Source organism: Argiope bruennichi, chromosome 2 (genome assembly GCF_947563725.1).
Source record: "Argiope bruennichi chromosome 2, qqArgBrue1.1, whole genome shotgun sequence".
Classification (NCBI taxonomy): domain Eukaryota; kingdom Metazoa; phylum Arthropoda; class Arachnida; order Araneae; family Araneidae; genus Argiope; species Argiope bruennichi.
Window position 1 is genome coordinate 102,110,103 of NC_079152.1, and position 23,064 is coordinate 102,133,166.

The following is a 23,064-nucleotide window of genomic DNA, read 5'->3' on the forward strand; positions in this document are numbered from 1 at the left end:
ATGTGTACCCTTCAGCTTCCCATTATTTGCAGTTTATAAGAAGTTAAAAAATATTATATCAAAAAGACACCTTACTGAAATTAAATAATATTTTTATATAGATTTGTTACATAATTAATGAAAATATAGAGTCTACTCTGAATTCTATAAACTGCATATTTTCTTTGACTAAACAGACCATGATAAGAAAATTTCTTAGTTTAAAAATAATCCAAGATCATAAAAGTATTTTGCTCATTTATTTTGAAAAATAATTTTAAAAGTAAATTACATTCTAGCTAAAGGCTTCAACCCTAAAATGTGAAATCCTGTAGTCATAATGCTGGCTGTGGCTTCACATAGAAGTAAGCGACTCATATTCACATCTTTCACCTCACCTGAAATAATAAAATGACATAATGAGACAACTAATTACAGAAGCATTTTTTAAATGTCTTATTAAATTCATAGATTTGACTAGTAATATTACTAATTTTCAAAAGCATTTACACTAATACTTTAACAAAAAGATGAATAGTTTAGAAGATATGTATATTACCATATACAATTATAATATTATGAAGCCTGTATAGCTTTTATTAAAATAACTTTAGTTATTATATAAATATTTTTCTTCAGAACGATTTCAGTTTTAAAAATCAATAAATTTTCAAAAACAATTAATTTTGCAGAAAATACTACGGACCAAAATTGTTGATAAGTGGAATATTAATAGCAATGAAATAAATACCACAGAAGAAATATATGTTTTTAAAATTGTAATAACCCAATTCTTGTCAATTAGATGCAAATTCAAATGTCAAGTCATCATTTTAAATGGAAGATTGTTTTGAAAGATAATATAATTGATATGCTCCATGTAATAGGAAACTGTTTTATAAAGGGTACTCATTACTGGAAATTTGTGCAAGTTCAAACATGACTAATTTATAAATGTGCATATTTGATACTAAGATATTACTTAAAAAAAAAAAAAAAAAACTCTCAGCTTCACTTTTATGAATAAACAATAAGTGAAAACATTTATTTCCTAAGCAAAAATAAATAAATAAAAATACTGACTTCATCTTGCATGTAACATGGGACTTTCAATAATGCTATATGAATATTTAGCCAGTTTTTTTTATCATGTATATTAATTCACTTTAAATGAAAGAATATTATACAAGAGTCTGATGTAGTTAGAAACTGATAAACAGCAGTTATGCAAATGTTTGAATATGCACATTTGACTCTGTATAAAACTGAAAAATAATTAATCATTGTTTCATTTATAAAACTGTTAAGAGATTTTACTCATAGAATATTACATTTATTCGTTTTCAAAAAACTTTGAGGCTCTCAGGGTAGTTTTCTGCATGGTTTCAGGAAATAAATATCTCTTCATCCGTCATCAAAAATTTTTCTCAATCGCATTGTATGGTTTATGATACAAAAAATATTCATTCTACTGTATTCTAACTAATTTTGGATCAACATATGTAATGATATTCTAAATATAGATTTCATTAAACAAAATAAAATGCCAAATTGCTCATGAACTCAAAAACAAATATAGAAGCTTCCATTCAACAAACTTTTCTATTTAAAGAAATTTTTACAAGGTCTTGATTTTGAATGATATTTATGTAATTTATTTTCTATGGTATGAAAAGAAATATCTTAGTAACTAAATTTTCCAGACAACATTTATTTATTTGCCAAAATTCTAACAAATTGGCTGCCATGAAAAAGGACAGTGCAGGAAAAACATCAGGCCTGTTAAGCCTTACTACTTTTTTCCCATAGCAATGAAGACATTATAGTGAATGAAGAGATTGATAATAAATAAAGTATTAAAAAAATCATTTACAAGAAGAAAATTAAATATAGTTAAATATTCTTAAACAATTATATTTTTAAGAGGACTATTTTGATTAGATTAAATAGAGATTCAACTACATTTGAAAAACAGACATTCAGAAATTCCTCCTTCCCCCAAAAAAGAAAACTCTAAAAAGTGAACAATAACAATTTTCAAAGAAAATGAATTAAATTTTTAATGCTACCAAATTCAGAGATTATATAGAATGAGATTAAGTTGTAAAAGCATGCAGCATTTTTAAAATTAATATCAAATTTTAAGTAAAATAGCTGTGAAAACTATTGAATCCTATTAAACTATCGAATTGAAAAGCAAAATCCCAACTGCATTTTTTTTTCAAAGTGCTTATTTTCATTATTTTAAATATAAAAAAAAAATTCATAAATGGTTTTTCTTTTTTGTGTCCAAAAAAAAAAAGATCGATTTATCATTAATACATTAACAAAGCAAAGTGTTCTGTTACAAAAAGATAAATTTATTTTATTCTAAATTCTTATCATCCAGCTTGTTTTGCCACAAAATATCTTATGCAAAATTATAATCAGATGATTTATTTTCTTTTGCTATTTCAAAAATTTTGTATTTCATTTAAATTTTATTCATATTTTATCTATTTATTTGTAGATAATAATAATTAGCTCTCATATAGCAATCCTCATTATTTCTGGTAATAGTTAGAACATATAATCCTCAATACATTAATTATTATATCAATAGTTCAAAAGTTTAATCAGGACCATCACTTATATTCATAATTTATTGCATTTTGTATAGTTATCAAGCATTTTTTTCTCTAAAAGTAATTTTATAAAATCATATTGTATGCACGCCGAAAGGCAGGAAAAATTGATTTCTTATGCTTCTTGCAAAACAAAGCAATAATCAATTATATAACTTATCAATAAGAATTTTTTTCCTGAAATTTTGATACTGTAAAAAGCTTATAATTAAAATTTTTATTTGGTATTAGTCATCTCAAGAATATTAGCTGTGTTTGTCTTTCAAATAAATCATTTAGATATAACTTCATGTCCATAACTCTGCCAAGTTATTTTAATTGTCTTACTTAAATTCTATTTATTGTGTACATGAACCTTTTTAATGGAGACAGTCCCATAACATCATGGTGCAATTAAAAACATAATAGTGCAGTTCATCTATCTTCTCAATTCCTAACAATAATCCTTTTTTGTAATTTTCATCTTCTTTTAATAATATTATAATTTAACATTTCTATTTTGTAAACTAATTGTTACAGAACTGTAGCAGCCGATTCAACAACACACAAAAAAAATCATGTGATTAAGTATTTGATGAAACAATGAAAATGGTTTCAGGTTAAGAAAGTGATCTATTGTTAGAAATTAACCAAAATAAATAAACAAAAATAAGAATATAAAAATTAAAAAATGACAAAATTCATCAAAAATTCCTACAATTGTTATTATAACTAAAACATCATTTTTTTATATTTTAAAATGGCATAAAATTCATTCTTGTGTAGCAATATTTTTATTTGTTGCAAAAAAATTCCAAAATTAAATTTAAAAAAATCACTCCAAAGTGCACATTCCTACTCTCCAAGGTATATATTTTTTAAATTCGATAGCTGTAGGTCAAACAGCATAGCTTGTACAGCATCAACAACCACATACATTCAACTTTATAGAGTAGTAGCAGAGAGTAGAGTAGCTACACAGCACATAACACTCATTAATCGAGGGATACACAGAATAAATTTACCTTTATCAGTAATTTCTGAAACATATAGCTATTCAGAATATGTTAAGGTCATACAATGCTATTGAACACATCTTAGCGCAGTCAATATATTCAAATAAGTGTCTTAGAAAAGTTAAGATAAAAATCGGCAAGTTTTAAGACCTTAGTTTGAATCCAATTATTACAAATATTTTTTAAATAAAAAACTGTAAAGAAATCTTACCTGATTCTTTTGAAATAATATAACAATTGTCGTAAAACTCGGAAAATGTTACAGATAATTCATACAAATAATCACAAAGTGTATGTAAAGATAAATCTTCAATAACATTGATTATTATTTCTTGAAATCTGGATATAATCTTAGCCAGTTTCAATTCTTTATTATGTGTCAGTTCAATGTTGGTAGTTTTTGCTGCTTTTTTCAAGGTATCCTCGTCAATATTCACATTTCGTGCAATAGATCTATGAAATCAAAATTTTACATTAATAATTGGTTAAAACATCTTTAAAACTTTCACACATACTATGATATACATTCTAACTAAAAATAGCACAATTTTTTTGTGCATGCATACAAAACTGCATTAAAAATGCACAGGTTAAAAATGAGATGTATTTCTTCTCCCAAATAAAATATAATTTGTCAAAACTTTCAACCATTATCTCCAATAAAATAATTATAAAGAGGTATTACAAAAATGTAAAAGGCAAATTTGCTTTCATATACTTTAAATAACACTTCCAAATGCTTCTGAAGATATGAGTATCATTCCATAAATAAAGTTGGTGTTGCTTTAATTTTTCTCTAAGTGCTATTTTTTGAAGTTCATATGATAAAAAAAAATGAATAGGCTACAGGCATAAAAAAAAATTAAATCCTATAAATTTATAACATGAAAATGAATACAACTGTTTAAATAATATTTACTGTTTTTCTATCTTTTCTATCACAAAAAATAGTAAGTTAAAAAATGATAATGTAACAATTTTTCATATCAAAATTTCAGTGTTTCTTAAATAATCAGAAATATCATTAGTTCATAATTTTTACAAGGCTCTTAAATATTATTACTGTTGCAAATTTAATTACAAGTTTCTTAAAAAACAATGAATTGAATGTTGATGTTTAATGAAAACAGATCAGACACACTACATCATTTGATTCAAAATCATTATCTCCCTATATTTACTTTATACAAAACTTTTTGTTATGAAAAGAAAATAGGTGGTCTACTATATCAGCCTTAAAATGACATAATTTTAATTTAATGTATGCAAAAAGCATAATATTATACTCTGTATACATTGCTGACTGGCAATTTCACTCAAGATTTATATCATATCAGCAGCTATTATTTCATAAATAGGTGTGAAAGTGAAATAAAATGAACTTATTAATAATGGTTTAATACAAATTTATTTAATATTTCTTTTTTATATGATAAATCATGTAATTATCATCTGTGTGTAATGGTACACAACAAATTTTGCAAATGTATCTCATTTCACTGCATTTATCTTTTACTCTAAACATCCTAGATGGATCCCGTCCCCTACAAATGGCTATTTTTTTTTCTTCCTAATACATGATATCTTAGCTGTCTGGAAAGTCTGAAGAGCAGATAACAGTAAGAAGCTGTCATGGATTCTAATGCTTTTCATTGGAATTTACAATTGTGTCAGTAATAACTAAGTTGAAATCAAATGATACTTTATTTTACTGTTACTTACTTAGTGCTTTGTGCTGCTGCAATTATTTATTACTGACTTGCTGCTTGTGTGCTGCCATTAACTACAAATGCTGCTTTGTATATGCTTCTCTGTGTTTTGTTATCAGTGTTTTTGTGTTGAATAAATTGTTATTCTTACTGCCCACCGTGCATACATCTGCTAGATTTTGGAATTTCCTATAACACTTTGATATCAATGCAAAACAAAAGCACATTGAATATTAGTTTAGTCGTAGCCAATCAACAACATCTGGGCATGATAACACAAGTTAACTCATGAAAGGCCAACAATATGTTAAATTTATTCTTTTTACAGATGAATAAACAAACATTTTCATATTATTTTAAGATATAAATCAACTTTCTTATGAAATTAATATTCTTACCTAATTCTGACTAGCGAATATAATAAATAAACAGCAGAATTTCCTCGGTCATCTAACATCTGAAATAAAAAAGTTGTAATTTAATCACCAAAAATATTTATTAAGCAAGTATTCACATGCATTTAAATGGGAAAATTACCCTATCAAAAGAGAAAACATAATCATGCATCCTGTTATGGCTTAAATCGGCATATTTGATGCATCCATAAGCTACAGCTTCTTGAGCAGCTTTCAGTTCTTCAGGAGTAAGTACCTGAAAATAAAAATTACAGATTTCTTGTAACACATGTAAAAATTAACTTTTAAAAACATTAACTGAATAACATTTTTCACTTTATGTGATATGCATTATTTTTTAATAAAATTCATTTAATGAATGTGTATTTTAGAAAATATTAATTTTTAAAGAAAATTTAATAAAGAATTGTATTAGTAAGCAATGATTCCTAACCAGTCAATTTAATATTAACAAGCAATTAAACAATAAGTACTATAATAAAAGAAATTCTATCATGGGATCCATAATTTTCAAATATAATTGACATGCTGTAAAAGAGATTTAGCAAAATACATCAAATTGTATAAGACAATCACAGTGAATATTTTAAACAAGAATAACATAAAATTTTAATCAACAGTTCTGTTTATCTAGTTATTGAACTACATAAAAATATTCCTATAACTAAGCTAGTAAAATATAACTCAAATTCTATGTTTCTCAGGATCAGGTGGAAGTGAAATTAGTATAAAGAATGAATATAAATATTTATAAGCATGTTTATTTATAAAATAAACAAATGGAATTGCAGTTTGATTAAATCTTATAATTACCTTTTTATTTCCATAAGCTTGAAATTGATACTTTTTTAGAAGTAATACAAATATAGAAGTAATATAAGTTATAAAATTCCTTTAAAAGAATTACATTAGGATCTCCATTCAACAAATTTTTCCACTAACCCTTTAGCATGCAATGGTTTGTTTGAAATTTAGCAATTTGTTGAATTTTTGTTCATACAACAAATTACTGAATTTTTAATTTTAAAACTGCAATTAAGTGAAAGTATTAAGTAATTTAAAATGCAAAAAATAACTCAGAAATGCTTCAATATCTCAAAGCTCTTTACATTATTATAGGATTTAAAATAACTATAAATGTCTCAGATAGGATATTTCATTTAATTAGGAAGTAAAATTAATTCATATCTCAAGGTGTTAAAGAAATTTTCTAAAGAACTATGACTTTGAAGGTCAATTAAGTGTCGTTTACCTGCATATTATGAGTGACATTTTAACCAACAAAATTTTTTTCAGTTATTTTTTTTTTTAATATTTTGCGGTTTTTCAGTTATTTGCTAATACTGACAAAGAATTGCAATTACTGAATATCCTATGAAGTGTAACATATTACAAAGTGTTATAATAAGTAATGAAAACAATACAATTAATGAAGAAAAGAGTATGAAATAACCTTTACATAAAGCAGCACTCAAAGCATTTGAGATCATATAAAGGAGAACTACAATTTCAATCTTTACAAAAGAGTGAATATTTTTATGCCAAACACCAAGTTCTTAGGAAGGAAGACAGTTTGGCAGAGAGTTCTGATAGATGCTGGGTCAATGATACTCAGTCTTGGAGATAAATTTGGCAACAAAATCCAAAATTCCAGAAGCAGCAAGAATTTTAATAATAGATTCATTGGTGGAGGAGTTATAGTGATCATTTTATAGCCTTCTCTGCCTTATTAAGAAAATTATTCAGAGACAGAGCTGGAATCAATCAGTATTGAATAGGCAGTTGAGTTCAGTTCAAACCAGTATTCAGTGGAGAATAGCAGATATTCAACAGGCATGAATAGTTGAATGAATATCTTCTGTGAAGTTCTGTCTGAGTGTTTTGTGATGATATACAATTGTTTAAAAACGATTTGCTGTGCATGTGCTGCTGTTTTTGTGAATACTTTGGTTTGTTTTGCTGTTTGTGTGCTCGTGTTTTCAGGTTAAATAAAGAACCATTATTTGTTATGGAACTTCTTGGACTGTTTTACTGCACAAAACTACAATGGACTCATTGATTTTTAGATACTGAAAAATTTTTCAGTAACAATATCAAACCTGCACAAAGCAGAATTACAGACTTTTCACAATTTAGAATACTCATTAAAATCAATGAAACGGATAAGTAAGTTTAAATTTATTTTGTCCACATTTGGATGATTTAATTTGCAAATTCCTATTTAATGGATTTTCTTCACAACAATAATTTTAAGCAGAACAATAAGACTTCATTAAATAGAAATTTGACTGCACTGAGTGTCTTTTTTAAAGAAATATAATTTTCATTAAACATTCAAAATATATTTCACAATAAAAAATAAATGTATATATATATATATATATATATATATATATATATATATATATATATATATATATATATATATATATATATATAAATAATCACTTCTATTAATTTTTTTCTTTTCTGTACAAATCCTGTGATAAACTTTAAAAAATAATACATTCAAAAGTACAAGAAATGCATTTAATGTGGACAGCATAAAAGGACAAAAAAGGGGAAATACTATAAATTTAAGTTTTTGTTAGACTTTAGGAAGAGAAAAACTTACTTCATCTCTCTTTTTTTCTTTCAGTTTCAATAAACTTTTTTGTAGACCTTCATCTAACAATTCTGCAAGTTTCACTGTATCACCAGATCGTGTTTTAAATTTTTTCCTGAAATATCCAAACTGTTATAATTTTAAATCTTGAATATGTATGCACACAAATGTACTAACTTTTTAAAATGACCAAATTATAAAAAGAAATTTAGAGCATCAACTATATATATATATATATAATGACTTAGGCCATAAACATAGCAATGATAACATACTTGTCTTCCCCAAGTACTAATCCAAATGCAGCATGATCAGTCCGAACTTCTGGGGGACAAAATCCAAGCATCCTTGCAGCTTTGTAAACAGATTCCAGATGCAAAGACTAAATATAAAATAAATTCAATTATACTAGGAGCCTAAAATTTCTTATAAATAATAATAATTTTTGTTAGCAATAATTTAAAACTAAGAATTTTTTAAAAATAATTTTTATTAGTTTATTCGTGGGAAAAAAAATTGGACTTTCTGTAACTTTGATTATTCTGGAAATTAATGATTGAATATGTTTCAGAGCTTATAAGAATATTTTTTTCAATAAATAATTTTAAAGAACAAATCTCTGAAGATATACAATTCAGAGTAGATATAAGATAATTTATTATTTGGGAGAAAATGCCACTAAAACTAATTAATGAAATTAAAACTCAGGGTGGAGATCATTTCTACTGTTTGAATACCTCTGACTTTTTTCTGGTTATATATAATATCCTCGGAATGATGTTTGCTTTATTTTATTATTTTTTTTTTTATTTATTGCACAGTATATTCTTGAATGTAAGTGAAAAAAAATTTCTACTTTTCAAATTAAAATCAATATCAAATAAAATTTAAGGTTCAGGAAAAAAAAAAAAAACAATTATTATCACTTAATGAATTTAAAATAAACTACAATGCTTAAAAAAGAAACGATCTGTTTATTTCCAGTGGGTTCTCCCCTATCCATACTGTTTATCAACACACAAATCACAACAGAATAATAATTCTACTAACAGAAAAAAAAATCATTCACAAATACAAAATGAAATCAATGTATCAAAATAAGAAAAAAATATTTAATTGTATTAAAATTGCAGCAATTTTTAGCATACCAATTACAGGGGGGGGGGGGGAATCACCTGCAAACTGACTGAATGCTTAACTCATAACATATAGATTAAAAAGGGGGGGGGGAGAAAATAAAAAGAAAAATTGGTCTTTATCATCAATTATTTTTATTGTATAAAAAGAAAAATGTTTTACAGATATAAAGTTTAAAAAGACATGAATGAATTTTGTAAATTGTTCTAGCAATGGATTTTATATGCATTAAAACATATAAGTAAAGTAGTGCCCTTCCCATTTGAAAATTTTTGAGAGAAAATTACAAGAAAAATGTGTACCTAAAATGTATCAAACAAATTAATTTCTTGAGTTTAATATTATTTTAAATCATAGAGCATTTTGTTGAATGCATGGGGAATTACAAACAAATACAAAAAAATGTTAAAAGAAAATATTAGCATAACATATATTTCATGTTGCCCATAATGTCCATCCAACTGAATAATTTATAAAAAATATATGGTCATAATATTTAAAAATAAGCAAAAAAGAGAAAAAAAAAGTAATAGCCTCCAGTAATTTATAATTCAATAAAGATCTTCACAAAATGGAAGAAAATTAATTATTGTAAAATATTTATTTAATTATAATAAATTGTTTTGGAATTACAATAAAGGGTCAATGTTTTACTTCCAGTTTCAAATCGTTTTGAATATTAAAATTCAAAATTCATACTTTCACTTTTGTAACAAATGATAATCAGCTTAATATTTGAAGAGGAAAAAAATAGTTTTCTATATGATTGTGTGTGTATTTCCTTTTAAATAAATGAGATTCATTAAAGTTTAAAATCATAACAATAATGGTATTTGGGACTTATTTAGACCGCCTTCTCCCACTGAAAAAAAAGTAAAATAAATTTTTATTAATTATATTGATAACTTGATGTCATGATAAAAAGCAAACAATAACATTTGGAGAAAATATTATATATATATATATATATATATATATATATTCTTTCTTTTCCATTGTAGCTCCAAATGTAAATTTAATAAATTTCACATAACAAAATTTTTTTTATTGCTAATGCTAAGTCTAACATCAATTAAGACTTGAACTAAAAATAATGAATTATAATAATGTCAAATTATCATTGCAATACCATAAATAATGCAAGAAAGCAGGGGAAAGAAATAAATTTTTTAGAGAAGTACGTAGAATAAAAAGGCAAATAATAAACTGGTTAAGAGACACACAACAGGCACAGTTTGAATCAGAATCCATTATAAATTAGATCAACAAATGTTATTCATCAAAATTGAAGGGATTTCTCAAATACGGCATTGACAATGCTGCATACTGGAAATCTTGATTGCTCAGAAATTTAAATATAAATCAGCCCTAACCTGGTGCATGCTCAGAAGCAAGGATGGCCTTTGTTTTGACTATCAGTAAATGACTGATTTCTATTAATTATCAATGATGCTTCATTCTGCACACACACACGCACACACACACAAACCTGTGTGAAGTCTTTTTTTGTTAAGAATTACTGATTTATAAAAAAATCCAGTTTTAAAATAAATTTCCCTGGCTTTTAAGATATTCCAGACAATTTCCGGTCAGCTGGCCATCCTGAAACCAAATTTCCTAAACAAACTATAAAAGTCATAAGAAAATAAAATCCACAAAATAAACATAACAATTTTGTTCATGAATTTAGTAATCAGTGAACCCAATTCAGTCATTATAGTAATTTTAGTATTATTAGAAAGTAAACAAGTCACAAAGAACAAATAGAAAATTAATTGTTTTCTCCTATCATCCCAAATCCTAATTGTTCTTTCAGGTTATCTAATTTCTTTTGCAATTCAAAATACACCTGTATTTAAAAAAAAAAAATATTGTGACTTTTTTAAGAACAATGCCCTTTGTTGTCAGGACAGTTTAAAAGAAGTTTATAACCTTGGCATTGAAGTACTCAGCAGACCTTTCCCAGAATAAAAGTTATAAAATATACAGTAGCTTCAAATTATGAAGATGATAACACAAACAAATAAAACAAAACTGAAAGGCTACAACATCCAAAGTCCGTTTCCAGTTCTTCAGGTGTTTATCATAAATAACAAAAATAACCAGTAGAATCATATGAAAACAATAAACAAATAATTGAAGAAAAAAAACTATCATAATATCAATGTATATTTTTCTGATCAAAATTAAGCTCAATTATTCAATAACAATTAATTTAAATACATATAAAATTGTAAATAATTAACAAATATGTACAACATATCAAACTATTAGATATTACACACATATAAAGCATACCTGACCAGCATCCACAACATAAATCAACCAGTCACCTTTTTCTTCTTCAACTCTTTGTCGTATAGCAGCAAGATCTGAAGTAGCATACATGTAACTACCATCTGATTTCACAATTGTCAGAGGTACATTTACACCTTCAACAAAAAGCACTTTCCTGCCTTCATCTTCAACTAAAACACCTACAAGCATAAATGAAATTGAAAACTGAGTACAAATAATTAGTTTAAAAAATATAAAGTTAAATAAACACTCTCTATTATTCTCTCCCTTTCTCTCTTAAAAGATAAAGGTGTATCCTTTCCCCCACTCCCACATAAGACTATGAACATTGGATAATGCTACAAATCCTTTGTGTATTGGCAAACAACTGTTATGAAGGTCTTCAGTGAAATTCTAAAAGTTTTACTAAATCTATCATGTGACCCATGATTTCAATGATCAATCTCTGGCAAGTTTTTAAAATATCCCAAATTTGTGTTTTAGTACATTTTTTTCTGATTGATATCAAAATCTGATGCAGAACTATAGTTATAAATTGCAAGATAAGATACTGAATTTCATTTATCTAAATCAATGCATTTAAGAGTTATCTTCAGTGAAATTCTAAAAGTTTTACTAAATCTATCATGTGACCCATGATTTCAATGATCAATCTCTGGCAAGTTTTTAAAATATCCCAAATTTGTGTTTTAGTACATTTTTTTCTGATTGATATCAAAATCTGATGCAGAACTATAGTTATAAATTGCAAGATAAGATACTGAATTTCATTTATCTAAATCAATGCATTTAAGAGTTATCACATTTAAATGCTCGTGAAAATATAGATTGATGGACAGTTATATATAAATTAGTTAAATTGGGTTAGAGAGCAGGAAAGTTTGAATATATCAAACTTATTGGCAATTTTGTTGATTTTAGAGGAGAGTTTTAAAAAAATAGCTAATAAATTATAACTAACCTGTTATATAATTTGTTCCAGACCTCGATCAACTAATAACAGTGAGATAGCGCTGCTTTGTCAAGTCCAGTTAAAAATAGGATTACAATCCAATACAGAACTGGATGATGACTTTCAAATATTGCCAAAATTCATTTTTATCTACCTACAATGACAACTATCTCCATTTTTTTCTTCTTTCACATGAGTGTAAAAACACTTTCTATGGAAAATCTAAACAGGATTTACCATAGGATCACTCGTCGATCTTAATTCTCTGGTAAGAATAATTCAAACTCCACTAGTACATCTTACTTTTCTGGTTAGAATCAAACTGTAAAATGATTACACTTCTCACTAGATAAAATATGCCACAAAAGATCAATGATTGGCCTTCCTTCTTTAATGAGAATCAATCTAACAAAATAAATGTTTATTCCTTTCATAAAGAAACAATGTAATGTTTTAAAACAGTAATGTTTCTTCTGGTCTAAATTTTTTAAAACCATTTATCATTTGGCAAAAAAAAAAAAAAAAAAAAAAAAAAAATTATAATAATATTTTTTAAATAACTCTTTCTTGTTGACAATGCTTGAAGAATAAATCAAAATTGCTTCACTGACATGAAGGGGTCTCTGTTGTGGCGGCGAGTGTTGAGAAAATATTTTCTGTCTACAGACTTTTTAAGAGAACTGAAAACAAGTTTTTTCTATTTTTGAATGGGATGCTGTTAATTTCCTAGTAGAGCTGTAATACAAATTATTATTATTACTATTATTGTTCTACTTCTAGAAGAATGGTTTTTATCAAAGTACTTAAATGTGTCACTATGTATCCCCATAAGCTAACAAAACCACTTATCTATTTCATAATCTATATACAAGTTCAAAAATGGGGTTTTCACCTATTTTTTTTAAACCTTTCCTTCATATTTTTTTCCTTTTATTTTCATTTCCTATTAATTATGGCTGGATAATAAGACACAAGGAATGAATTACAATGTGTTACAAGTTGTCTTTTCATAGTTTTGGACAGTTTTGTTGATTTATGAAAAATATTGTACATAGTAATAAATAAATAAATCAAACAGCATTTTAAAACTCAATACACTGACAAAATAAATAGGTAAAAACATTTTTCTAAGAATTATTCACCATACTTGCAATCAAAATTTATGAAATACTAGGTATACCAATTCATAATTCTTAATTTTTTTTCACTTGGTGGCTCTGGAAGCAAGGGTTGGTTCATAGTTTCATGTTAATTTGCTGCTAGGACAGTATCTATTATAATGGTATTGATATGCAACCAATTCTGAGTTAAAGTGATATTGTGTTTGTGTGATAAAAATGCCTAGTTTCAAACAAAATAAAGTGCATGTGCAGCAAGAACTGCTTCTCTTGACCAATCAAAAGTAAAGCCTAATGCAAATCATTGTATCTTTATAGAAACACACAGAGATAATGTCCAAATGCAAAATGTCATTATGCTTTAGTTCAGATAAATCAAAAGTGGAGATTCCACTTATTTGCTTTGGTGTGATCAGAAGGATGTTTTTTCCATGAGCTTCTGAAATCAGAAGATACAATGAATAGCATTATCTACTGTCAACTACTGATCAATTTGTATCATACACTGATTGAAAAGCATCTAGATTGTGCTGCAAGGCATGGAAAAGTGATTATCCTATGCAGCAAAGGATGCCAGAGACATCTGCACATGGTTAAGAATTCTTGCCCACCCACTATATTTATCAGACTTGGTCTCTTCAGATAACTACTTGTTTTCGTCAGTGCCTCATACATTTCTGCAGCAACCCAATTTAAACAATTACAAAAATGTCAGAAAATGGGTTTCTGACTGAATCACCTCAAGATATGAATTTTTCTTGGGGGACTTTTACTATTAGAAGAGCAAAATGGAGAAAACATATACATAGGAAGCAATTGTGCATACTTTGAAAAATGTATTTGTAAACTTTTTCCCCAACTACAATTGCAATACTTGACTACAATACTTAACATTTTAAGAAAATAAATATTTAGAATTCTAAATATTTTAAGAAATATTAAGAATTATTTCTGGCACACAAAATATTTTTTTTTCTATCGGATAGAAAAAACAGAGCTTGACTCATAGTTTTCTACTACCCCTTTCAATGGAGCAATGATGGCCCATCATAAGAATTTTTAAATGCACATTCTGATTTTAAAATTTTTTTTAACTACAACACAACATACTACTGCATGTTGATACTTTTCCCTATTATGACTAGTCTCTAACTCCTTCACTAATAATTTAATAAAAAGCAGAAAATTAACAATTTTCTGAGAATTAAGAGTGATTTAATTTCAGAGTGATTACAGAAGTGAAGTGCAGAAAAAAATGACAACCAAATACATATATGAATTTATATTAGAAAAAAATTATACCTCGTTCTTCTAGTTCTTTAACTAATTTTTTCATTCTTTCTTGATAAAAAGATTCACCTCTTTCAGTAATTTTTATATCCAGACGTTCATAAATTTTGCCTATCTCTGAAAGAAAATATAAATAAATAAATAAAAAGGGAACAAAATAATATTTTAAAAATTAATATCTGTTATTATAAAATTAAAAGAGGAAGAAACAGCCATTAGTTATATATTTTATCATCAGTTCCCCCCCCCCCTATTTGAAATAGGGTCTATTCACCAGAACCAGGCATTTACTAGCATACTTCAAAATAAATAAATGCTAGTGATGAAAATACAACTCTTAAAAAAAAATCGTAATGTGGTTCCAAGATTTTAAAATATCCCAAATGCTTAACTTATTTTACTTTTTTTTTTTTTTTTTTTTTTTTTGCAAACAAAAGCTATGAATCTTTAAAATATATATTTTAGCACAATATTTGACTTAACAGGAGAATTCTACAAATCTAAGAATCATAATTAAAAATTAACTAATAATAGTCACTTTGAAAACTTTCATTCATCATAATTCTGATTTTAACCTGAAAACAGAGAGAGAGAAAAGAAAATTTTACATCAATATATCTTCTGATTAAAAATTGAGATCATCATTACAAACTCATTATCTATAAAAACTTATTTAGCCTGAAGAAAAATGGTGCCAAGTTGATTTGTGGTTTTGTAATGGCTGAATTATAACTTGTGCCATATTAAACGTTTTTTTTAATAAATATTTAATATTATTATTATATTTAATTTATCCTAGCAAATTTAGTAGGTGACATTTTGCATTTTGTTTTCAAATTTATAGAAATTTATTTTGTACTAGTTTTGATGATCCTTCATCTTGCAGCAAATTTTTAAATAGAATGTGATTTGAAATTAGAGTTGGAATTTAAAAATCATATTTTTATTTGGCATGTTACATAATTTTTTATTTTATTATTTTAATTTTTTTTATTTAAAAATCATATTTATTATTATTATTTTCTTCTTATCACGAATGTGGAAAAGTGGCTAATATAATGGTGACTCAGATCTTTAAGTAAAAATGTTGAATGAGACATAAACAAAAACAGAGTTGATCTGTATGAGAGTTAAAATATCTACATCTTGGATTGACAAACTGAAAATTTTGTTTTACCAGTAGAAACTCTGTTTAAGATAAGTTGCATTAGTGCTGAAATTTAAGCATCTAGTCTCTTCAGTGGATCCAAATTTTTTATATGGGATATAGATAGTAGTGACAGTCAAACTAAATATTGCCAAAAACTAGGTTCTTAAATTTGTTTGAGGAGAGTGAAAATACTAGAATTCAACAGCTAATCACTGAAATTAATTCAGTAAAAAAAAAGAAAATCTATGGCTAATTCAGACATATTTGAAAATTTGCTTAAAACATAACGTCTTGGAAATATGCCTCGTCAAAAATATTTTAACTGTCTATAAGAAAGCTATTGATAATTTAGTAAGTTTGACTGATAAAACAAATGACATGAACTCTAAAACCAAAATTTGCAATCGCCTTTCGAAATTTTTGTTTTGACTATACATCTAATCAATAGCCAAGTAATAAACCCTTTTAACAGTGTTTTTTTAATTAAATATGAGTAGTTCTTAAATAAAAAATAAGAAAATCAAAATTATGTCCAGGCACATTTAAAATTACTTGTTACGAGACAGCCAACTCAGTCATGATGTTACAGCATACAACATACTTACCACACAGTTTCACAGTAATATAAATTAAAATTATTTATTTATGCAACAAAATGATAATGCCTTATAAAATTTCTAAATATATCAAATTAAATATCAATGAAATATTTAAAATATTGCTATGCAATTCCCTAAGTAAAAATGTATCATAATTTATGTACCTTGTCTGGTGACATCACAAATCTGTTTCCAGCCCTTTATTATATTTGGTTCATAGTTCTGCAACTTTACTACACAAGAATATGCTCTTTTCTTGAATTCTTCATCACTGTCAAATCTCTTCTTAGATTCCTAGAAAAAAAAAATATTTTCAAATTTCTTTTATAGATAATAATTTTTAATCCAAAATTTATTGATGCCAAATTAATAAATTTATATAAATACATTAAAATTAGCTCAAAAATGAGTACCCTAGTTTCAATCATTTTATGTTAAATAGGGAGTTGCTTTATTTATTTGAAACAAGTGCACATCAAGACATACTACTCAGATTTTAAATGCAAACATCACCGATGTTCAGTAGGCACTTCTTTTATTACACAATAAAGCCCACAATGCAATTCTTTCCAGATTTCCTGAAGTATTTCTATCAAAAGTAGCTGTGATATGAGATTTCCAATCAATAAGACTCTTTGGAGCAAGCACACATTAGTTTCTACAAGCCCCCCCCCAAAAAAAAATATCACACAGAATATGATTTTTGATAATGTGGCAGAAAAGGTAACAGTTCTTTATTCCTGTTAGCAAAATTGTTCAGATTATGTTTCCATATCAAATAATCATCATTGATTTGAAAGCCATGTTACAGCAGCAATTGGTAGCATTTACAATGACTTGTTACAAAAGATTAGAGAAGAATTAAGTTTGGATTTGAAGCACACTGTGTAATAAAAATAATGCACATTGAGCATTTGTGATATGTGCATTGACCAAGATCAAGTTACAGATTCAAAATGTGAAAATATTACCTTATGAAATACGCCTATTTTAAATAAAATTTACTTCTCGAGTAATGAAACAACTCATTTTGACTCATGTTTTTCTTTTTTTCAATGCAGATCAAATACAAGGTTGTTACAATATGTGAAATAAAATTTATAGATAATTCTGAAATAAACTGAACAAGAACTTAATTTTTAGTACCAAAGTTAAAAGTAATAAGATAAAAATTAACAAATACATAACAAACCTTATAAAATTCTTGGAGATTTTGGATAGATGGTGATTTTTCCATATAGTCAGGGAATTTATCTTGTAAATGAGCAATTAACATTCCAAACTGAGTTCCCCAATCACCTATATGGTTCAGCCGAAGAACATCATTGCCTGAATATTCCAAGAGTCTGCATATACTTTCTCCAATAATCGTAGATCTATTTAATAAATGAGTATAAAAAATAATAATTATTATGGAATGACATAATAAACAATTCCATTTTTAAAAACTGATAATTTTCAAAAAAATTTTAAAAATTAGTACCTTTGGCAAACAGGTGGTTTGTCTTAAAAAGAAGAAAGTAATAATCTAGCTAAGTCTCACATGTTGATTAAAATAGTAAATGTAAAAGCTAAAATCAATAATCTAGAATTTTTTAAATTAATAATTTTGATTTTTTTTTTTTTTTACTTCTAATTACATTATTTTGGAGGAGGGAGGGTTAGACTTGAGTTTTATACAAATGACTTGAATAAACCAAGTACAATACTAAATTAAGAAAACTAAATAAAATTTAAAATGATTTGAAATATAACAATAATAGGGCTGGTTTTTCAAAGCACTTATATAAAATTCAACATTCCCAATGATCAAATGCTGCCATTTGGTGTCAGTAGCTCATTTATTATTATTTTTTAATCAGTTGAGATGCTGCATGTGGATTGTAGCTTTTAGCAATGAGTAGATAAGAAGCAAACAGTAAATTGAACCCCCCCCCAATAAACAATTTAAAAAGGCAAAAACATATAAAATATATAATACCTGCAAATATAGCAGAAGATAAAAGGAAAGCCTTTCAAGATTCCTCTATTGATAATAATAGATTTAGATACCATGACATGTGTCATCTAGCATCTAAAACATCTTGGAATTAAAATAAATCAATACTAATTCAATTGAATACCAATACCAGGTACTAAAAACTGTAAATATGTAATAGGAATACACATAAAAAGACACTCTGCTTTACACATAAAAAAATTGTAATTTTAATTTTAAAAAATTACCTTAAATGACCAACATGCATTTCTTTTGCAACATTAGGGGATGAAAAATCAACAATTATTCTTCTTTTCTTCATAGGAGGAGGTTTAACACCTTCATTCAGCAAATAAGATATACGCTGGCTGTAGAAAATTGTTTTCACTTTGACATTAATGAATCCAGGTTTAGCAATTTCCAAAGATTCTATTACTAGAGGGCAAGAAACATTGGCTACAATCTTTTCAGCACATTCCATAGGTGCCATCTTTAAACCTCGCTGACGCATTATCTAAAAGACACCCCCAAAGAAAACATTGTGATTCACAGGAAAGCAAACTTCAATCATTATAATTTTACATATTTTAAGGATAGATACCCTCAGTTAAAATATATTACAACAAAATAATTTATATATAACTAATTATGCATTAATAAAATAAAAATAAAAAGAATAGTTTTAGAAAATATACTTTTACTAATATGCTAAAATGTAGAGTTTTTTGTTTGATATTTTATTTTCAATTTTTTTTCTTAATTGTCAATTAATTATTATATAAAATTTTGGAATTTTGTAATTAATTTTTTTCTTAAATCCACCTTAAACCAGGTGGAATTGCTTAAGTCAAATCAAAATTTAAATAAAATTAATCTAATGCTTGATAATTAAATGAAAAAATATTTAAATATTGTATTATCAATAGGCACAGATATACGTTATTAAATAAAATTTATTGTACTGTCAATAGGCACTGATATATGATACAAAATAAGATTAATTTCACTAGTACATTTAATCAATATAATCTAATACAGGAAAAAATATACATGCTACAATATGAAAGGATGCATATGAAAATATTCAAATAAAAACAATAACTTTCATAGAATCTAGAAAATTGTGCAGTTACTTTTTCAAGCGGGAAGGAGGATAAAATTTTAAAAAAAAAAAAAACAGGAAAAAGTATTTCAAATAAATAAAGTAATGTAATTTACTAACTTGAGCAATATTCATTGCACTATTGCATTGATAGTCACCAAACTTTTCTGATGTTGATCTGGTAACATTGCATTGAAAGTTTTCTAATTCAGGAAAGCCTTGTCTGATAGCAACTGCAAAAGCATCTTGCAAAACATTCAAAATGGATCCCTGGAGTGCTATAGTTTCAGTCAGTTCTTCAGCATGCTAGAATATATAGAATTATCATAAATACAACTTTCTTGAAATAAGAATTTATCTTTTTTTTTGTGTGTGTGACTTCAAAATGCATACACAAAGTAATTTTGGAAACAATTTCTTAATTCCCTTGGAATCTTTGAACTCTAATAAGGTTTGTTATAACAATATAGATTTTTAATACAGTAACTTTTTTCCTACTCCCCTTTTCTGCAGATGGAATTTCACCGAAAAATATACTTCTAAAATAAAAGCAGTGCCATATATTTTAAATGTCAGTTTAAAATATATTAAGTATATATATGCTAAAAAAATGATAGAATAATTCTGATAAAATGTATTATTCATGTATTTTTTTTTATCAATTAAGTATATATATATATTTAAGCTTATTTTGTTTGAAGCAGAATAGAGGTTAGAAGACACTGAAGAGACATTTTACACTTTTAAATTCCTTTTAATCCATCCCGGGAAAGCAATTTTATTTACAAGCAGAGACGCGGACAAGGCACGTCCGCCACAGCGCGGGGCAAAAGCAAAAGTAAGAAAGGGACGAAAGAAATGATCACTAGTCTTACATAACATGCGATTTCCGGTCACGTGTCAATTGAATACTCGTGTTGAACTTGGCAAGGGCAACTGATGGCGCAATAATTTTTACACAGCTTCAGTTGAATTAATTAAACAAAAAGTGGATTTAGATCAGGAAACAAGAGAAAATTTTAGAAGGAAGTTACTATGGGCTAAATTAAGATAAAACTTTGGAAATTAATTAAATTGAAATTAAGAGTTTAAAATATCATTACATATATATCTAAAAATTGATATTAAAATTACACTGATATTTATTTTAAAAAATATCAAAATTTTAAAATATATACAAAAATATATATACAAAGAAAGGGTAACATACTCTCTTCAAAATATTGATTCGATATTGCAATTTTTCATTTTCAGTTTGCAAAGTTGAAACTTCCTGTGGCAAACTGACATCATTTGTTAGATTTTCAATTGCATTTACTTCTTTTGCAGCTTCATTGTATAGCGTTTCCTAAATAAAAATTCTAATATTTCATAAAAATTAAAACATAAGAAAAAATTAGTTTTTAAATATAAATTTATGAAACAATATGAAATTAGAATGCAATAATAAGTCTAAGTTTTCATATAAATATCTAGTTGCATATTATGACTCTGTTTTGAAGCATAATGAGGGTTAATTTACAAAGGATCTCATAATTTTCAACAATTGTCAGATAACAAGGGCAACCCATTAGCCAGCCCCTATCCCTCGAAATTTTTTTGTTATAATAACAGGAAACAGCACCAATTTTAATATGCAACAAATACACATACAAAAGAAATCTTTAACAGAATTTAATTTTGTACATAGAATAACAAGTTTATAATTAGGTTCTTCAATTTAAAATTGGAAAGGTAATTTCAATTTTAGATTTAGAGAATATCCAACCCCAAGAGATGAGATCTCACCATTGGGCAGCAATGGACTTATAGAATATCAAAAATAAGTGGAAAGCTGAGAATCATTAAAGCTAATAAAAATGTTTGATATTCCAGTTCTATTTAAAATGCATTCTCTTAATTTCAGCAAATTATGAAGACAAATAAGGAGGTTTTTTTTATTTCCATCTTAATTTAAGATATAGTTTCTCATTTACATAATTTCATCATTTATAAATTTCCAATTAATTATAAAATTATATTAAATTTCTTAAATAAAGATTTTTAATTGAACTTCATTTCAATAACCATTAAATAAAAAAAAAATAGTATTAAAATATCCAAGTCTTGCTAATCAGTTTCATGATAAGAGAAGAGTTTTACATAAAGAGTAAGGAATTTATATGATGTAAATGAGATTAGAAATTTACTCCTACCTGGAAAGATATTCATATACGAATGTTTCAGGATATTGGATTCAAGTGAAGGCAATATCATATACAATTTTATTTACCTAAGCTCTGTTCCCCATGAAAAGGATTGTTATTAAAATATATCCCATCCAGTAAAAAAATCCCTTGCTACTAGTATGAAGTACTCAACACAATCGCACTACAAGCAAAAATTGCCAAGTAATATCATTATCTATTTCCACGACATTTTATACAGAATATCGAACGACATTGTAGATTTATGATACAATATTTTGCCCTGTAAGGAATGACACTGTGTAAGTTGTAATAATTAACTAGGTCACTTTACGCAACAGGTTGAAAGGGAATCATTGATTGAACTTTGACTATTATGAGAACACTACTGGAATGGAACAATCTACAGAAATATTCAGCCATTATCAACTATTTTCAAAAGCTAACAACATTTTATTTCAATGGTGGTAAATGAATATACGATCAGCTGATTTAAAACGAAACTTGGAATGAAATCTTTCTGATCAGATGTAGATTTAAAAAGATATTGCAAAAAAGATATATTATATGAAGAAATTACAGTATGAACATCCTAAAAGACATAAAAAATTAGATTTATGTTACATCGTTGGAAGTTTATTTATGAGTGACATACGATTCTTCAATTATATACTTAAAATAAATACAATATTTAATGCAGGATTATAATGATTTTTTATTATATCAAAATTACCAATCGCTTGACAGACTCAACAGGTTCCATTATGACTGAAATAGTGCAATTACTATGACTTTTAAAAAGAGCTTGCCAAGCGCCGGTGTTTAAAGCAGAACGTGGTTCCGAAAAGAAACAAACAAGGAATTGAAAAATTGCCACGCAGAATTTGAGAGCAAGAAAAGTTTTTCAATCATGTTGTATTTAAACA

The 23,064-nt window shown here is 26.4% G+C and overlaps 1 protein-coding gene across 1 annotated transcript; it reads right to left on the minus strand.

Annotated features, from left to right (window-relative positions):
- Positions 1-220: 220 nt before the first annotated feature.
- On the minus strand, positions 221-23,006 carry LOC129954758 (arginine--tRNA ligase, cytoplasmic-like). Its single transcript, XM_056068168.1, has 14 exons — positions 22,872-23,006; positions 21,163-21,300; positions 20,073-20,258; positions 19,099-19,364; positions 18,065-18,248; positions 17,037-17,166; positions 15,136-15,240; positions 11,764-11,942; positions 8,604-8,710; positions 8,338-8,443; positions 5,845-5,958; positions 5,706-5,764; positions 3,810-4,051; positions 221-377 (listed from the first exon to the last, which is right to left on the minus strand). Exons 1-14 carry the CDS (start codon positions 22,899-22,901, stop codon positions 268-270), a joined length of 1,956 nt encoding a protein of 651 aa, XP_055924143.1. The 5' UTR covers positions 22,902-23,006; the 3' UTR covers positions 221-267.
- Positions 23,007-23,064: the final 58 nt, after the last annotated feature.